This window comes from Mustela nigripes, chromosome 16, assembly GCF_022355385.1.
Source record: "Mustela nigripes isolate SB6536 chromosome 16, MUSNIG.SB6536, whole genome shotgun sequence".
NCBI classification, from domain to species: domain Eukaryota; kingdom Metazoa; phylum Chordata; class Mammalia; order Carnivora; family Mustelidae; genus Mustela; species Mustela nigripes.
In genome coordinates, this window is record NC_081572.1 from 21,229,417 (window position 1) to 21,245,988 (window position 16,572).

The window sequence follows — 16,572 nt, forward strand, 5'->3', positions numbered from 1 at the left end:
AGGGAAAAGTTTCTGTCCTAGAATGGCCCCTAAACCCTATCCTCCGCTCCTGAGGCGGGAACTACAAACTCTTCCTTTTGACCCACCAGCCTGGGGCGCCCAACGCCGCTCTGCAGGGGGACTTGAATGCTGCTCTCTATTTTGAGTGGCCCCGCCACATCCTTCTATTATATCCCCAAAGCACAACTGCGGCGCTTCCGTTTCTTCGAAAATAAGTTCTTGGGAGGGAAGATTGAGGCAGACGCTAGAAATCTGTTCACTTCACCAAATCGCCTGGCTGCCATCCAGAAAGCCGGCGCTCAAATTTCCTCAGGAAAATTAAGCTAGGACTCCTGTTTCTCTCTTTAAAAGCCTCAGGACGGGAGACAGTTTATAGATTTCAGCAATCTGAAATAAGTTAGCAGCTCCTGAGGAACGTTCCTTGCACCCGAGAGGGCTTCTCAGAAAACCCTTTCCCGCTAGCATCGCGAGTCTCTTCAGAGCAGTCGGCTCCGAGAGAACAAATAGCCCCCACCTCATTGGCCAGGTTCCCTGTCGGTCTTTCCGCGACGACTCCGAGTGGTGCCTTTTGAAAAGCCTCTAGTCCCGCCTCCCTTGCCTAATTGGTTTGTTCAAACAGTCCCCCGACAACTCAGGCGTTCATTGGTGAATATGAAAAGACAGATATGATTGGTTCTTCTGGACGGAGCCGGTGAGAGAGAGTCAGAGATTGGCTTACTTGGTTTGGGCGGGCTACAGGAAAGTTCAATTGGGACCGGAGGCGTTCTTCTAACCGACGAGCGTCTGTGGAGAAGCGTCTTGCTCCACGGTGGTCTCGAGGGTCCCGCCGGTTTAGTCGCTTGCAGGGTTCTCGAGCCCCTTCACGACCGTCACCATGGAGGTGTCACCATTGCAGGTACAGCTCGCGGAAGGGGCGGGTCGTGGAGCCTCAGCGCGGCCCCGCATCTCTCTGGCTGCCCGCGAAGAATTAGACTCCTGGGCTGTGGTCCGATCGCCGCCGGCTGGGAGCCGGTCTTCCGGGTGGTCCCGGGTCTCCTGGACTCGGTGTGATCGTGAGGAGGATACCCCCCCCCCGTATGGTTCTAGTAATGAAATATTATCGGCTACAATGGCTTCTGGGGTGTCGGGTTCTGTTTTACTGTTTCTAGGGCCAGTACTCAACTGGCTTATATTTTAATGGCCCGCGTGTGACTTTAAGTAGCACAGATACGTTCCTACCCTCCGACGGAAAACGGGATTGAATGTCCCTGACCTTGGAAGGTGCAGAGCATGGCACGCTGTTCCAAGTGAGGAGCCGGCAGGCCCGAGTTACTCAAAATATGTCCTTCCTCTGTTCAAAACGTTATGGTGGCCAAAGAAAGGATTGACTCGATGAGCTCCCAAACTGCTGCTGACTAGAATCTGTTATGTGCCTGGGACATAGCATGCACTCAGTAAATATTTGCGGAATGTCTGAAAGGAGTGTGTGTATTTTATTGATGACATTCAAAACATTCAAGGAAAATAGTTCCATGTTACATGCACTTGATGAGATAATACATGTTTATTCAAACTGACACCTGGGAACTTGGCTGCTGTTAGCTTAAATTGCCGTGTTTCAACAAAACGTTGTAAACTCCGCCAATACCTGATAAAAGATTGTGATTGCACATCACTATGTGTGATGACACATAGTGCATAAGCCATTACGGTGGGTGATTTGTTTATAGTTTTTAATATAACCTCCGATTAAATATCCCTTTTCTACAATTTTCCAACATTGCTAGCCTGTAAATGAAAATATGCAAATCAGCAAAACAAAGAAAAATGAAGATGCCAAGAAAAGATTGTCTATTGAAAGAATCTATCAAAAGAAAACCCAACTGGAACATATTTTGCTCCGCCCAGACACCTACATTGGCTCTGTGGAATTAGTGACCCAGGTAAAACCAAGTAATTACATGCAGTTACGAAGTAGTTAAAATGTATGCTTTTCCAGGTTAATTTTCTATATAGTCCACGTACTCTGAATGTCACTGGAACAAGCCTTAAGCTATCATATGTATATTATAGTATTTAATCCAGAAGAATTTACAGTAATGATGATGACAAAACAGAATAAACAAGGTAAAAGTAACTATATCTCCTTGCCTTATTTCTAGCACATGTGGGTTTACGATGAAGATATTGGCATTAACTATAGGGAAGTCACCTTTGTCCCTGGGTTGTACAAAATCTTTGATGAGATTCTAGGTAAGTAAACTCTTTCACATAAAGATCTACTAGTAAAATCCTTCATAAGAAGTATTATTTCTAGCAAACCCTCTATAACCAGAGCGCCTATCATTTCAAACAATAGTTGACAAGGTGGAGCAGTTTACTGGTGTCTAGCAAGTTGAATTCTTTCCTAGAAACAGTACTGTGAATAAATGTTAATGCCTTGTTAATCTGACTTTTTTCTTTCTATATCTTAATGTTTTCTTTTTAAATTTAATTTCTTACAAATGTGTATTTTCTTTCAGTCAATGCTGCAGACAACAAACAAAGGGACCCAAAAATGTCTTGTATTAGAGTCACAATTGACCCGTAAGTCTCTTGAATGGTCTTTTGTTTGTTATAGTTCATTGTTACTGTTAGTTGCATTTACTTTGATTTATACTAATATTGGCCTTTTTAAGTAATGAAATTCTCCAAAAGCGCAGAAAAGCAGAATGCTAAAATGAACAATCTATGATACCTACCACCTAGATCCAGCAGTTATCAATGCTTTACCATAGTTGCTCCATCTATGTTTTTTGAGTCACTTTGAAATAAATTACAGACATTATAACATATCATCTCTAAATTTTTCAGTAAGCATCTCCAATAATTGTTCAGTCTAATAAGCATTCAGGAGTCTAGAGCTTTTACTTTTTCTCATGATGCTATTCAAATAGTAAACCAGCAGATGGTGATAGAGAATAATTGGATCTAACATTTCTGGTTATAAATGCTGGGTGTCCCTTTGTGGGTACACAGGATGCTTGTATCACCTTTTTATTAGCCTGATCAGTTACGGCGTAAACTATGTTTTAGTTTCTTTGGGAGAAGTGTGTTAATGATGTACTTGAATGCTCCTAAGGGCTTGATATCCTAGTCTAAAAACATGTTGAGCTAGTTTTAGTCTTTTTTTGTAGATAATACTAAGCACTACTTGGAATAAAATCCATAGTGTTTTGTCTAGTTATAACTAAACTGTACTATCTTATGAGAATTAACTTAAAATAACTAAGAGAAATAAATCCAAATAAGTTTTTAGCTTTTTTTTGGCAAGCAGGGAAGTTTACAATTGGTAGTGTTTTTCTCTTTCATATTTGTTTTGCAATGTGCCTTGCTGGGTGAGAAAGCTAAGGGAGCTAGGACAGTTCAGATAAATAATCCTCTAAAAACGGTATAATAGGGGCACCTGTGTGTCTGACATTTAAGTGTCAGAATCTTGGTTTCAGCTCAGGTCATGATCTCAGGGTTCTGGGATTGAACCTCAAATAGGGCTCCGCCTTCCAAGGAGTCTACTTGAGGAGTCTCTCTCCTTCTCCCTCTGCCCCCACCCATCCCACTCAAGCACACATGGTCACTTGCTTGCTCTCAAATAAATAATCTTGAAAGAAAGCAAGCAAGCAAGCATAAATAAATAATTTCCAAATTTTTCCTTTCCATTGGGCATAAATCATTTCCCTTTGTTTATCCTGACATTTTAAAATTTCATATTTTTTCAGCATTATCAGTGTCTGCCCAGGTGTTGGAAAAGGTTTAATTTTTTTTTCCCCTCTTGGCTTCTGTTTCAGGATTATCAGGAACTGAGCATGGTGGGAAAGGTAGTTGATGCTGAATTTCAGAAAATATGTATGAGAAAGAATCAAAGAAATTGAGACTTGTGAATTTCTGTATTTTAAGGATAATTATATTTAAGTATAAAAAATATCAAGCACTAGTTTACCATCTGTTTTACAATAAAAGTTTCATTCTTCTTTTCTTAGGGAAAATAACTTAATTAGTATATGGAATAATGGGAAAGGTATTCCTGTTGTTGAACACAAAGTTGAGAAGATGTATGTCCCAGCTCTCATCTTTGGACAGCTCCTAACTTCTAGTAACTATGATGATGATGAAAAGAAAGTAACAGGTAGAGTATGGAGGAAAATAACACATTTGTTGCTAAAAAAAAAAACCACATCTTTTAAATGACTATGACATAAATGTTTAAAACACTGAAATAAATCTCTATAATTGATTAGCATTGCCAGTGATAACAAAGTATTTTAAATTTATTTGCTTAGGTGGTCGAAATGGCTATGGAGCCAAACTGTGTAACATATTCAGTACCAAATTTACTGTGGAAACAGCCAGTAGAGAATACAAGAAAATGTTCAAACAGGCAAGTAAATACGTATCTTTTGCCTCAGTTATAACTTGTACTTTAACAATTTATAACAGTTTTCGTGATTGGTTTAATATAATTTATAGGCTATTAAATCATGGAAAGTTATTCATGAATATACATTAGGTTATTTTTTAGGACTTAGAAATTTGTGTTTAGTTCTAGTTTGTTGTGAATAAACTTGAATTTTTTACTTCCACAGACATGGATGAATAATATGGGGAGAGCTGGTGAGATGGAACTCAAGCCCTTTAATGGTGAAGATTATACATGTATTACATTCCAGCCTGACTTGTCCAAGTTTAAAATGCAAAGCCTAGATAAAGATATTGTTGCACTGATGGTTAGAAGAGCATATGATATTGCTGGATCCACTAAAGATGTCAAAGTCTTTCTCAATGGAAATAAGCTGCCGGTAAGCATTTTCCGGGTGTTAAGGGCAATGAGGGAATTTATATGATCACTATCAGAGGCAAAACTGTTTTTTTTTCCTCCCATATATTTTTTATCACCTCTCAGATACATTCCTGAAAAGAAAACAGTATGCCACATTTTTTTACTTAACTCTTTTAAACTCCCTAAAGGAAATGTCTTTCTCAAACAATCTCCTAAATGAATACTTTTGTGCCCTTTAATGACCATTCTCTTAATGCCCATCAGTAAATGTCATTTCATTAGTTTTAAAAAATCCTCGTGGTCTATCATCGAACACTTTTTATAACTTTTTTCTAATACCATAACTCTTAATTCCTGTACAGGTAAAAGGATTTCGTAGCTATGTAGATATGTATTTGAAGGATAAGGTAGATGAAACTGGCAATCCATTGAAAGTTATCCATGAACAAGTAAACCCCAGGTGGGAAGTATGTTTAACAATGAGTGAAAAAGGCTTTCAGCAAATTAGCTTTGTCAACAGCATTGCTACTTCCAAGGTAATTTTACTTTTGTATTAATCATAATTTATCTTTACATAAAAGTGTTATTGTTTTTAATAAATAAAATGAACTTGAATATTTGGCTGCTCTGGCATAAAGAAAGCTAAATTAGATTTTTTAAAATATTTGATCATTATTATAATTTTGAGGGGTCCTGAGCTTTACAGTTTGGTATTTTTCCCTATTAGGGTGGCAGACATGTTGATTACATAGCTGATCAGATTGTGACTAAACTTGTTGATGTCGTGAAGAAGAAGAACAAGGGTGGTGTTGCAGTAAAAGCGCATCAGGTATGGTATTTCAGCACAGTTTTCTTTTTCCAAAGTCAAGGAAGAAGAGAAAGGCTATAAATAAAGCATGAGTTTTTAGCAATTTAGTAATATCAACTTTTCCTGCAGGTGAAAAATCACATGTGGATTTTTGTGAATGCCTTAATTGAGAACCCAACCTTTGACTCTCAGACAAAAGAAAACATGACTTTGCAAGTCAAGAGCTTTGGATCAACATGCCTTTTAAGTGAAAAATTCGTCAAAGCTGTGAGTACTGGGGCCCCTGGGTAGTTCAGTCTACTGGGAGTCTGCCTCCAGCTCAGGTCATGATCCCTGTCCCAGGATTGAGCCCCTCAGCAGGGGGTCTGCTTCTCCCTCTCCCTCTATTCCTCCCCTGCTCATGCTTGCTTTCTCTTTAAAAAGGCTGTAAATACTTACAGGGACATAAGAAATATAAGCACCTTACTTTATTGTCCATTGCCCTTTTTTTTTTTTTTTTTGCTCTGCAAAAACCAAGATTCTTCCCACATGCCTTCTGCCTCTGAAAAGGAAATAGGAAATAGTTTTCACCTCACTGCTCTTACTACAGAGTTAATTACCATCCATATGCCTATATTTCCCCATTACATTATCACTATTCAGTTTGGATCACTTCTGAATTCAGCCCATTTCACTGCTTTCCAAACATTGCCTAAAGTTGGTTCCCTATCAACACTGAATTAGTTCTCTCCATACTCACTGACCTCTACACGAGGACCTTCCCCACCCCACAAAAACAAAACCGTTTCCTGTCTTAGTAAAAGGCCCCAACCAACCTAAGTAGCATAAACAAAGCTGGGAGCTTTCTCTTTACCCCTGCCCCCCCCCCCCCCGTAATCCAATCAGTAAGACTCATCTTTTGGATGCCACAATAGCCTCTCACTGTTACCTCTTTTCTGTATTACCTCTTTTCTGTATTTCTGATTCTTTTTTTTTTTTTTAAGATTTTTATTTATTTATTTGACAGAGATCACAAGTAGGCAGAGAGGCAGACAGAGAGAGAGGAGGAAGCAGGCTCCCTGCTTGAGCAGAGAGCCCGATGCAGGGCTCAATCCCAGGATCCTGAGATCATGACCTGAGCCGAAGGCAGAGGCTTTAACCCACTGAGCCACCCAGGTGCCCCTACCATAATGATTCTTTATGTTCATTACCTTTCAGTCCTTTCTTTGCAATGCTATTAAGTAATCTTCTTGTCTTAAAGCACACATTTTTGTCTTCAGTCTCTTTTTGAAGTCTTTCGGTAACTTCTACTCTTAGAAAAAAAGTCCAGAGGTGTCTGACTGATTCATTTGGTGGAGTAAGTGACTCTTGATCTCAGGGTTGTAAGTTTGAGTGCCATGTTGAGTATAGAGATTACTTAAAAATAAAATCTTTTTTTAAAAAAATGAATTGGGGCACCTGGGTGGCTCAGTGGGTTAAAGCCTCTGCCTTCGGCTTAGGTCATGATCCCAGGGTCCTGGGATCGAGCCCCGCATCGGGCTCTCTGCTCAGCAGAGAACCTGCTCCCCCTTCTCTCTGCCTGCCTCCTCTGCCTACTTGTTTGTACTCTCTGTCAAATAAATAAATTTTAAAAACATTTTTTTTTCTTTTTTAAATGAATCAAGGGCACTGGATGGCTCAGTTGGTTAAGTGTCTGATTTGTGATTTTTGGTTTAGGTCATGATCTCATGGATTGTGAGATGGAGCTGCACATTGGCTCTGTGCTTGGTTGGAAGTCTGCTTAGGATTCTCTTCCCCTGCCCCTCCCCCAACTTGGACACACTCTTTCTCTCTCTCAAATAAATAAATAAATCTTTTTTAAAAAATAAGTCTTTAAAATTAAAAAAAAAATGTTTTGGGTGGCTGGCTCAGTCAGTTAAGTGTCTGCCTTTAGCTCAGGTCATGATCACAGGGTCCTGGGATCTAGTCCCGAATTGGGCTCCCTGCTCAGCAGGGAGCCTGCTTCTCCTTCTGCTTCTGCTGTTCCTCCTGCTTGTGCTCTCACTCTGTCAAATAAATAAATAAGCTCTTTTTTAAAAAAATGTTTAAATCCAAATTCTTCCTTGTGGCCTACAGGACCCTGCCATCTCCAACCTCATCTTAGTACCACTTTTTCCTGTGTTGTCTAAGCTTCGATCCTACTGCCTTCAGATTACCCAGAAGCATTTGTACTCTTCCCCCTCCTTAGAGCTTTTCCATGTGGTAATCCTTCTATCTGAAATGCTTCTCACTTAGCTAGCTACTTTAGATCTTCAACGTCATTTCCTCAGGAAAGCCTTTACTTTCTACCCTTCTCTCTAGATATATGTTATCAGATGTAGCATACTTTTATCCAAACACTCATCACACTTGCAATTTCTCATTTTATTTCCACCTTCTTTATTTTTTTCTTAAAGTCCATGAGGTCAAGGACCATGACCAACTTGTTTTAACCACTTAATCTCCAACATGGATCTCAGTGCCTAACACAACGTAAATATGTAATTAGTAAATATTTACTGAATGAATGAACTCAAGGGAACCAGTTCCCTCAGTTATGATAACCTAAGACAGGAAGACATGTCACCTTTGTCTGAAAAAAAAAATATTTTTTTTACCTCTTTTCAAACTTTGAATTACTTTTATAGGAGCTCATCTGTATTCTGTATTTCTGATAGAATTCTTCTTCCCTAACATGAATCTTCTCATTTTCAGGCAATTGGCTGTGGTATAGTGGAAAGCATACTAAACTGGGTGAAGTTTAAGGCCCAAATCCAATTAAACAAGAAGTGTTCAGCTGTAAAACATAACAGAATCAAGGGAATTCCCAAACTTGATGATGCCAATGATGCAGGTACACATTTAATAATGCTTCTAAACTTTTAATCTTGTTCCGTTATTTGTTTTATTCATTAATAGCATACCGTGGATACTTTCCCCTCAACATGTAATATTCAACAGAATATTTTTACATGGGTAAAAATCAACCAATTACTGTTATCGAACATTTAGATCATTTCTAATTTTGGGCTGTTATAGTAATGTTAAGATGACTAAGAGTATAAAATAAGGGGGCACCTGGGTGGCTCAGTGGGTTAAACCCTCTGCCTTTGGCCAGGTCATGATCCCAGGGTCTGGGATCTAGCCCCGAATCAGGCTCTCTGCTCAGTGGGGAGCCTGCTTCCCCCTCTCTCTGTATCTGCCTGCCTCTCTGCCTACTTGTAATCTCTGTCTATCAAATAAATAATTTTTTTTTAAGAGTATAAAATAAGAATTTGTAGCGATCTGGGGTCCCTGGTTGACTCAGTTGCTTATACAACTAACTCATGATCTCGGCTCAGGTCTTGATCTTGGGTCATGAGTTCAGACCCTGCATTAGGCTCCATGCTGGGTGTGGAGACTATTTTTAAAAAAATGAAGAAGAAGAAGAATATGTAGGGATCTGTAGTGATCTATTACCTAATATAGGGGAGGAAAAATTTTTCTCAACCCTCTTAGTTCCTGTCTGGGTCTGAAAATTAAACTGACAAAGATAGGTTAATTGATAAAAAACATAGAAATTTATTTAAATATAAATTTTACTTGACAGGCCTTTCATAGGGAAATGAATACCCAAAGAAGTGGTTAAACCTGAGTGTTTTTGTTAGGTTTGAGGAAGAGTGGAAAGATATGATAAGGGCAAAGTATGAACTAAGTATAGTAAACTGGGGTAAACTCAATGAGGCCTGTTCATTCACATTCTTTTCAGTGTCACTCTGAGAGATAAGAATGTTCCCTTCCTCTGTGGTATATGGAGGACACTTCTCACATGAGGGTCTTGTGACCTACTTCAGGGTAGAAGGCTGGGGGATGAGGTCAGAGAGAACTTGCTTCTAGCATTTTCTCAAACTCCCTTAGCTTAAAATATTCAATATGCAAAGTGCTCTGTTTTGAGGTAGTGTGTTCTAAACCCCATTAATAACAAAAATTTTGGGGGGACGCCTGGGTGGCTCAGTTGGTTAAGCAGCTGCCTTCGGCTCAGGTCATGATCCCATCGTCCTGGGATCGAGTCCCACATTGGGCTCCTTGCTCAGCAGGGAGCCTGCTTCTCCCTCTGCCTCTGCCTGCCATTCTGTCTGCCTGTGCTTGCTCTCCCACCCCCGCCCGATAAATAAATCTTTAAAAAAAAAAAAAATAACAAAATTTTTTTTAAGATTTTATTTATTTGATAGAGAGGAATCACAAGCAAGGGAGAAGGGTAGAGGGAGAAGCAGACTCTCACTGAACAGGGAGCCCAATGCAGGACTCGATCCCAGGACCCTGGGATAATGACCTGAACCAAAGGCAGACGCTTAACGGACTGAGCCACCCAGGCACCTATTAACAAATATTTTTAACATAATATGATCAAAAGAATGTTCAGCAACAGTATAACTGTCACAAGAAATTAACATAAAAGAGGCGCCTGTCTGGCTTAGTCATTGGAATACGTGACTCTTGGTCTCAGGGTTGTGAGGTTGTGAGTTCAGGCTCCATGTTGGGTGTGGAGATTACTTAAAAATGTTTTGTTTTGGGGCACCTGGGTGGCTCAGTGGGTTAAAGCCTCTGCCTTCAGCTCAGGTCATGGTCTCAGGGTCCTGGGATCTAGCCCCGCATTGGGTTCTCTCTGCTTAGCGGGGAGCCTGCTTCGCCCCCCCCCCCCCACCGCCTGCCTCTCTACTTGTGATCTCTCTGTCAAATAAATAAATAAAATCTTAAAAAAAATAAAATGTTTTGTTTTTGGGGCACGTGGGTGGCTCAGTGGGTTAAGCCTCTGTCTTCGGCTCAGGTCATGGTCTCAGGGTCCTGGGATCGAGCCCCACATCGGGCTCTCTGCTCAGCAAGAAGCCTGCTTCCCCCTCTCTCTCTCTGCCTACTTGTGATCTCTCTCTCTTTCTGTTAAATAAATAAATAAAATCTTTTTTAAAAAATGTTTTGTTTTGTTTTTATTTTATTTATGTAAATCATCTCAACACCTATTGTGGGGCTCAAACTCATAATCCTAAGATCAAGAGTCACATATTCCTCCAGCTAAGCCAGCCAGGTGCCCCAATGTTAAATGTTTTTATTTTTTATTTATTCTTTTTTTTAAAGATTTTATTTATTTATTTATTTATTTAACAGAGGAAGGCAGGGGGAGTGGTAGAGGGAGAAGCAGGCTTCTGGCTGAGCTGGGAGCCCAAAGTGGGGTTCGATCCCAGGACCTTAGGATCATGACCTTAGCCAAAGGGAGAGGCTTAACCAACTGCACCACCCAGGTGCCCCAAAAATAAATTCTTTCAAAAAAAAAATAGTCTAAGAAACTAGGGGTTTTTTTTTGGTTTTTTGTTTTTTTAATATGAACATTAGTTCTAATATCTATTATATGGTTTTATCACAAAACTATTGATAGCACATTTGAGTTAGTATTTTTGAGGTTGAACTAAATGTGCCAATATTAATTTGTGTATTTTTATTTTAGGGGGTCGAAACTCCAATGAATGTACACTCATCCTGACTGAGGGAGACTCAGCTAAAACTTTGGCTGTTTCAGGACTTGGTGTAGTTGGGAGAGACAAATACGGGGTTTTCCCACTTAGAGGAAAAATACTCAATGTTCGAGAAGCTTCTCATAAACAGGTAGAGCCATCTTTAGGATCTAAATATAGTTTTATAATGCAGGATTTCATATTTGTGTTTCATTGCCTCACTGGGCATTTTGAAATATGTTTTAGTTTATTTTTATTATTTTAAGAAATTGGGTACACTGTAGCATATTTTAATAGATCTTTCTGACTAAAATGTAGGCTAATAATAACTGAAAATACTGGAGCTCAAGAAAACCCAAACAACATAAACTGCCCTATTTCTTTACAAATTTACAAAAATAAGTTACCTTTTTTGGTATATGTCCATTTCAGATCATGGAAAATGCTGAAATTAACAATATCATCAAGATTGTGGGTCTTCAATACAAGAAAAACTATGAAGATGAAGATTCATTGAAGACTCTTCGTTATGGAAAGATAATGATTATGACAGATCAGGTTAGATTTGCTTTCAAATATTTTAGATTGTTATACTAAACATGTCTTAATTGTTGCATTGCTTTCATGCTGTGGAAGGAAATTACTTAACTTGAAGCTTTATTCATCACATGTGTGTTACATATACAGATTAAGTGAGTGGATTTAAATAGCCCTTTTCTTTTTTTTAATCCCCATAGAAAATTTTTAGAGAAATCACCAGTAGGTCAATCATAATTTTTTTGAGTTTTTAAATAATTCTTTTGTGTTTTGGCTTTCCAAATATTTCTAGGACCAAGATGGTTCCCATATCAAAGGCCTGCTGATTAATTTTATCCATCATAACTGGCCCTCTCTTCTACGGCATCGTTTTCTGGAAGAATTTATCACTCCCATTGTAAAGGTATATTAACTTTTAAATTACCATAATGGATATTTTAAGACCCCTAGTCAATGTTTTATATGCATATAATCCCAGTGATATATGGTAAAGGGGGGACTCAGCAGTGTGCAAAACCACAGCAACATGTTCTTTACCACAGGTGTCTAAAAACAAACAAGAAATGGCATTCTATAGTCTTCCTGAATTTGAAGAATGGAAGAGTTCTACTCCAAATCATAAAAAATGGAAAGTCAAGTACTACAAAGGTTTGTGGGGAAACCCATCAAGTACTTCTCATTTTGTTATATACTATTATACAAAATTGTATGGAGTAACTTGATATTCTTGGTTGTGTAGGTTTGGGCACCAGCACATCAAAAGAAGCTAAAGAATACTTTGCAGATATGAAAAGACATCGTATTCAGTTTAAATATTCTGGTCCTGAAGATGATGCTGCCATTAGCCTGGTCAGTTTGAGTTCTATTTCATAGATATATTCTAGTTTTCTAAATCACTATTATAGTTAGTCAATTGAAACATATAAATTTTTATATAATAAAATGTTTTATAGAATATAGAATGTTTTTAATAAGCATATCATAGAGAAAGGGACCATTTGTTTTAGGAAACTCAGTTTATTGTTTGTTTAGTTTTTATACAACAGATTTTGGGAGACTGTTCATACTGGTGACGTCTTTTTTATCTCCAATGTGTAGGCCTTTAGCAAGAAACAGATAGATGATCGGAAAGAATGGTTAACCCATTTCATGGAGGATAGAAGGCAACGGAAGTTACTTGGCCTTCCTGAGGTAAAAATCTTATACATCTTGACACCTGGGTGGCTCAATCAGTTAGGCATGTCTGACTCTTGATTTTGGCTCAGGTTGTGATCTCAGGGTCATGAAATCTGTGGGGCTCTGTGCTGGAAGCTTGGGATTCTCCCCACCCCCACTCACATACCCGTACACTTGCACGCGCTCTCTCTCTCTCTCTCTCAATCTAAAAGAAAACATTTTTATATATCCTACAACACAATGACTGATTGCTCCAGAAGAAAATTTAATAATATGTAACTATATATGAATGTGCTTATTTAGACTGCTGCATAAATGTATGGGAACTGAAAAATTTTAAAGGCAGTGCAGTTTTTCCAAATTGTGCAACAATTAAATTTGCTTTATCTTTAAAACCTGTACAGTAGGGGCGCCTGGGTGACTCAGTGGGTTAAACCTCTGCCTTTGGCTCAGTTCATGATCTCGGGGTCCTGGGATCCTGCCCTGACTCAGGCTCTCTGCTCAGCAGGAAGCCTGTTTACCCCTCCCCCTCTGCCTGCCTCTCTGAATACTTGTGATCTCTCTCTCTCTGTCAAATAAATAAATAAAATCTTAAAAAAAAAAAAAACCTGTAAAATACTTCTACATAAATCTGTGTCTTTGAGGGACTTAAGAATTATCATAGAATTGATATGCTGAAAGATTGATTCCTTTGGTGTTAAGCATTATTAAGATCAATGAACTTTTTAAAATTAGATCATCTAATAACTCTCTTTGGTCCCTCAGGATTACTTGTATGGACAAACTACCACATATCTGACATACAATGACTTCATAAATAAGGAACTTATCCTGTTCTCAAATTCTGATAATGAGAGATCTATCCCATCTATGGTGGATGGTAAGTTCCACTATGTTAGCCTTTTTTTTATCATACATAGAAATCAATGTCCATAAATTGGGACGCCTGGGTGGCTCAGTTGGTTAGGCAGCTGCCTTCGGCTCAGGTCATGATCCCGGCGTCCTGGGATCGAGTCCACATCGGGCCCCTTGCTCGGCAGGGGGTCTGCTTCTCCCTCTGCCTCTGCCTGCCATTCTGTCTGCCTGTGTTCATGCTCTCTCTCTCTCTGACAAATAAATTAAAAAAAAAAAAAAAAAGGCTAGAAAAAACATAGGCTAAAAAAAAAAAAAAAGAAATCAATGTCCATAAATGATTAAGTTGAGGATACTAATATTTGTACTTCTTCCATTTTAAAGGCTTGAAACCAGGTCAAAGAAAGGTTTTGTTTACCTGTTTCAAACGGAATGACAAGCGAGAGGTGAAGGTTGCCCAGTTAGCTGGGTCAGTGGCTGAGATGTCCTCTTATCATCATGGTGAGGTAAACACACAATCCATACAATCCATAATGTTTCTAGAAAGCATTGTAGCAATAATACCTGCAAAATCATTTTCCAAACACATAGTGAGAGTACTTGGTGACATGAATACTGGTTCATCCATAGTAGAGGACAATTTGGTGAAATCTGGTAAAATCTGTCAAACTATAAATATGCTTACCTTTGGCTTAACAAATCTATTTCTAAAAATAATATTCCAATAAGGAGACTCATAAGTCTATAAGGATCTATGTTCAAGGATCTATAGTGATGTTTAATATATCTTTGTGATGCCAAAATTTAGACATCAAAAATGTCCATCAACTGGAAAATTGTCATTGATTATGATACATCTATGCCTGGAATCAGTTATATAACTGAAGTAAATCTGTGTGTACTAACATTGAGAATATCCATAATCTATTGTCAGTGGGGAGAAAAAGAGCCAGAACATTACTTAAACCAAAAACCTAGAAGGGTTTGCTCAAAGTTATTAATTTTGGTTATTTCTGTTGATTAAAAAGGACAACTTCTCAATTTTTTGTATTTCTCAGTTGTTTGATTTTATATAATCATATATTCCTTTTTTTAATTTTGGGATTAAATTGTTTTTTGTATTCATTGTATTTTAAAGAACTAGGTTGTCTATAGGTTTCTAGAACTTTAAATGTAATGATTGTCTTGTTTGTTGCTTTCAATCAAAACATAGTGGGCATGTAGTAAATGTTCACACAGCAAACATTTGTCAGATACTTACCATGTACCAGGTATATAAAGAAATCAAATAAGCTCCTTCTCAAGGTATAATCACAATTTAATCAGCCAACCCACACAAATATCAAAGTGACTCAGCAGGGAACCTCCTTCTCCCTTTGCCTGATGCCTACCCCTTGCTTGTGCTCTCTCTTGCTATCTCTCAGTGACAATAAATAAATAATCTAAAAAAAGAAATGAGTAAAGTATTAGACACAAAAGAGGAAATATTTCATTCTGCTGAGGGTGAAGAGAAGAGCTATGCCTTCAAGGTTGAATAGGACTTGGTAGAAATTATTAGAAGGCAAGAGCCCCTAAACTTGGAGCCAGAAGGCTTGAGTTTAGGCATATCTGCCATCTGCCATGTAATTACCTAGGAAGAGTCAATAAACATCTATATCTCATAAAACCTTACAGGATTATAGTGAGGCTTAGTCATAACAATGGATATATATTATTAGAAGCCTACAGCTTAGATTAATTAATCTTTTTCCACCCCCAGATGTCACTAATGATGACCATTATCAATTTGGCTCAGAATTTTGTGGGTAGCAATAATCTGAACCTCTTGCAGCCCATTGGTCAATTTGGTACTAGGCTGCATGGTGGCAAGGATTCTGCTAGTCCTCGATACATCTTCACAATGCTCAGGTGGGTATGCCTACAATTTCTGGTGAATTCATCAAAAACTAATGATGTACTATATGCTGGCTAACTGAACATAATAAAAATATATATATTGAACTTTTTAAAAAAAATTCTAGTGAATTGCCATTAGCAATTTTGAAGTAATGTGACATTTAGTTGACCAAAAATATAAAAATTCAACTGATCTGGGGTGTCTGGGTGGCTCAGTCAGTTAAGCCTTTGCTTTTGGCTCAGGTCATGATCCCAGGGTCCTGGGATCGAGACCCGCAACTGGCTCTGCTCAGCAGGAAGCCTGCTTCTCCCACTCCTACTCCCCCTGCTTGTATTCCCTCTCTCACTATCCATCTCTCTCTGTCAAATAAATAAATAAAATCTTTTTTTTTAATTCAACTAATCAGAAAATGTACTTTTGATATAGATGTTTACAGTATTAATTTTTTAAAAACTAGCTCCTTAAATTTAATTATGCTACTTCTTATAATAAACAGAACGTAAATTCTATTTCAGTTTGATAGCTGTGCCTTTGAATTTCTGAGAAATATTGTTTCCTTTCCAAACTACATGTTTTTACTTCAATTTCTTATATTTTCTTCACTTTAATTATACAGAGCAGTGGTTCTCAACCAGGGTAGATTTTGCACCACCACCCCATCTCCCAGGAGACTGTAATGTCTGGAGACATTTTTTATTGTCATGACTAGGGGAGCTGTGCTACGTCTAGTGGGCAGCAGCCAGAGCTACTGCTAAACACCCTACAATGCATAGGATAGCTCCCATAACAAAGAATTATCTGGCCCAAAATACCAGTAATGCCCAGGTTGAGAAACCCTGCTGTAGACTTGGGATCAGAGTAAAGAAGAGCTTAATTCTTCCTAACTACCGCAATTGAAATTTTACTCTATGGAAAGTACGTTATGAATGGTCAATTTTCTGCGGTCATCTTATTCAAACTTTCAGCAGCATTAACTAGTTAATCACTTCATCCTCCTTGAAGCTCTTCTTTATTGGGCCTTTGGCCT

General features: G+C 38.4%; 1 protein-coding gene across 1 annotated transcript in view; it reads left to right on the forward strand.

Annotated features, from left to right (window-relative positions):
• Positions 1–740: 740 nt before the first annotated feature.
• TOP2A (DNA topoisomerase II alpha) overlaps positions 741–16,572 on the forward strand; it is a 30,745-nt gene continuing 14,913 nt past the window's right edge. Inside the window, exons 1-20 of the mRNA XM_059378485.1 lie at positions 741–895; positions 1,767–1,922; positions 2,142–2,232; positions 2,502–2,565; positions 3,996–4,141; positions 4,296–4,393; positions 4,599–4,811; positions 5,155–5,328; positions 5,520–5,621; positions 5,730–5,867; positions 8,313–8,451; positions 11,077–11,234; positions 11,516–11,641; positions 11,913–12,023; positions 12,163–12,268; positions 12,360–12,469; positions 12,719–12,811; positions 13,562–13,676; positions 14,033–14,154; positions 15,408–15,556. Of these exons, the coding sequence (XP_059234468.1) occupies positions 875–895; positions 1,767–1,922; positions 2,142–2,232; positions 2,502–2,565; positions 3,996–4,141; positions 4,296–4,393; positions 4,599–4,811; positions 5,155–5,328; positions 5,520–5,621; positions 5,730–5,867; positions 8,313–8,451; positions 11,077–11,234; positions 11,516–11,641; positions 11,913–12,023; positions 12,163–12,268; positions 12,360–12,469; positions 12,719–12,811; positions 13,562–13,676; positions 14,033–14,154; positions 15,408–15,556 (2,432 nt within the window). The 5' untranslated portion in view covers positions 741–874. The remainder of the gene's footprint in view (positions 896–1,766; positions 1,923–2,141; positions 2,233–2,501; positions 2,566–3,995; positions 4,142–4,295; positions 4,394–4,598; positions 4,812–5,154; positions 5,329–5,519; positions 5,622–5,729; positions 5,868–8,312; positions 8,452–11,076; positions 11,235–11,515; positions 11,642–11,912; positions 12,024–12,162; positions 12,269–12,359; positions 12,470–12,718; positions 12,812–13,561; positions 13,677–14,032; positions 14,155–15,407; positions 15,557–16,572) is intronic.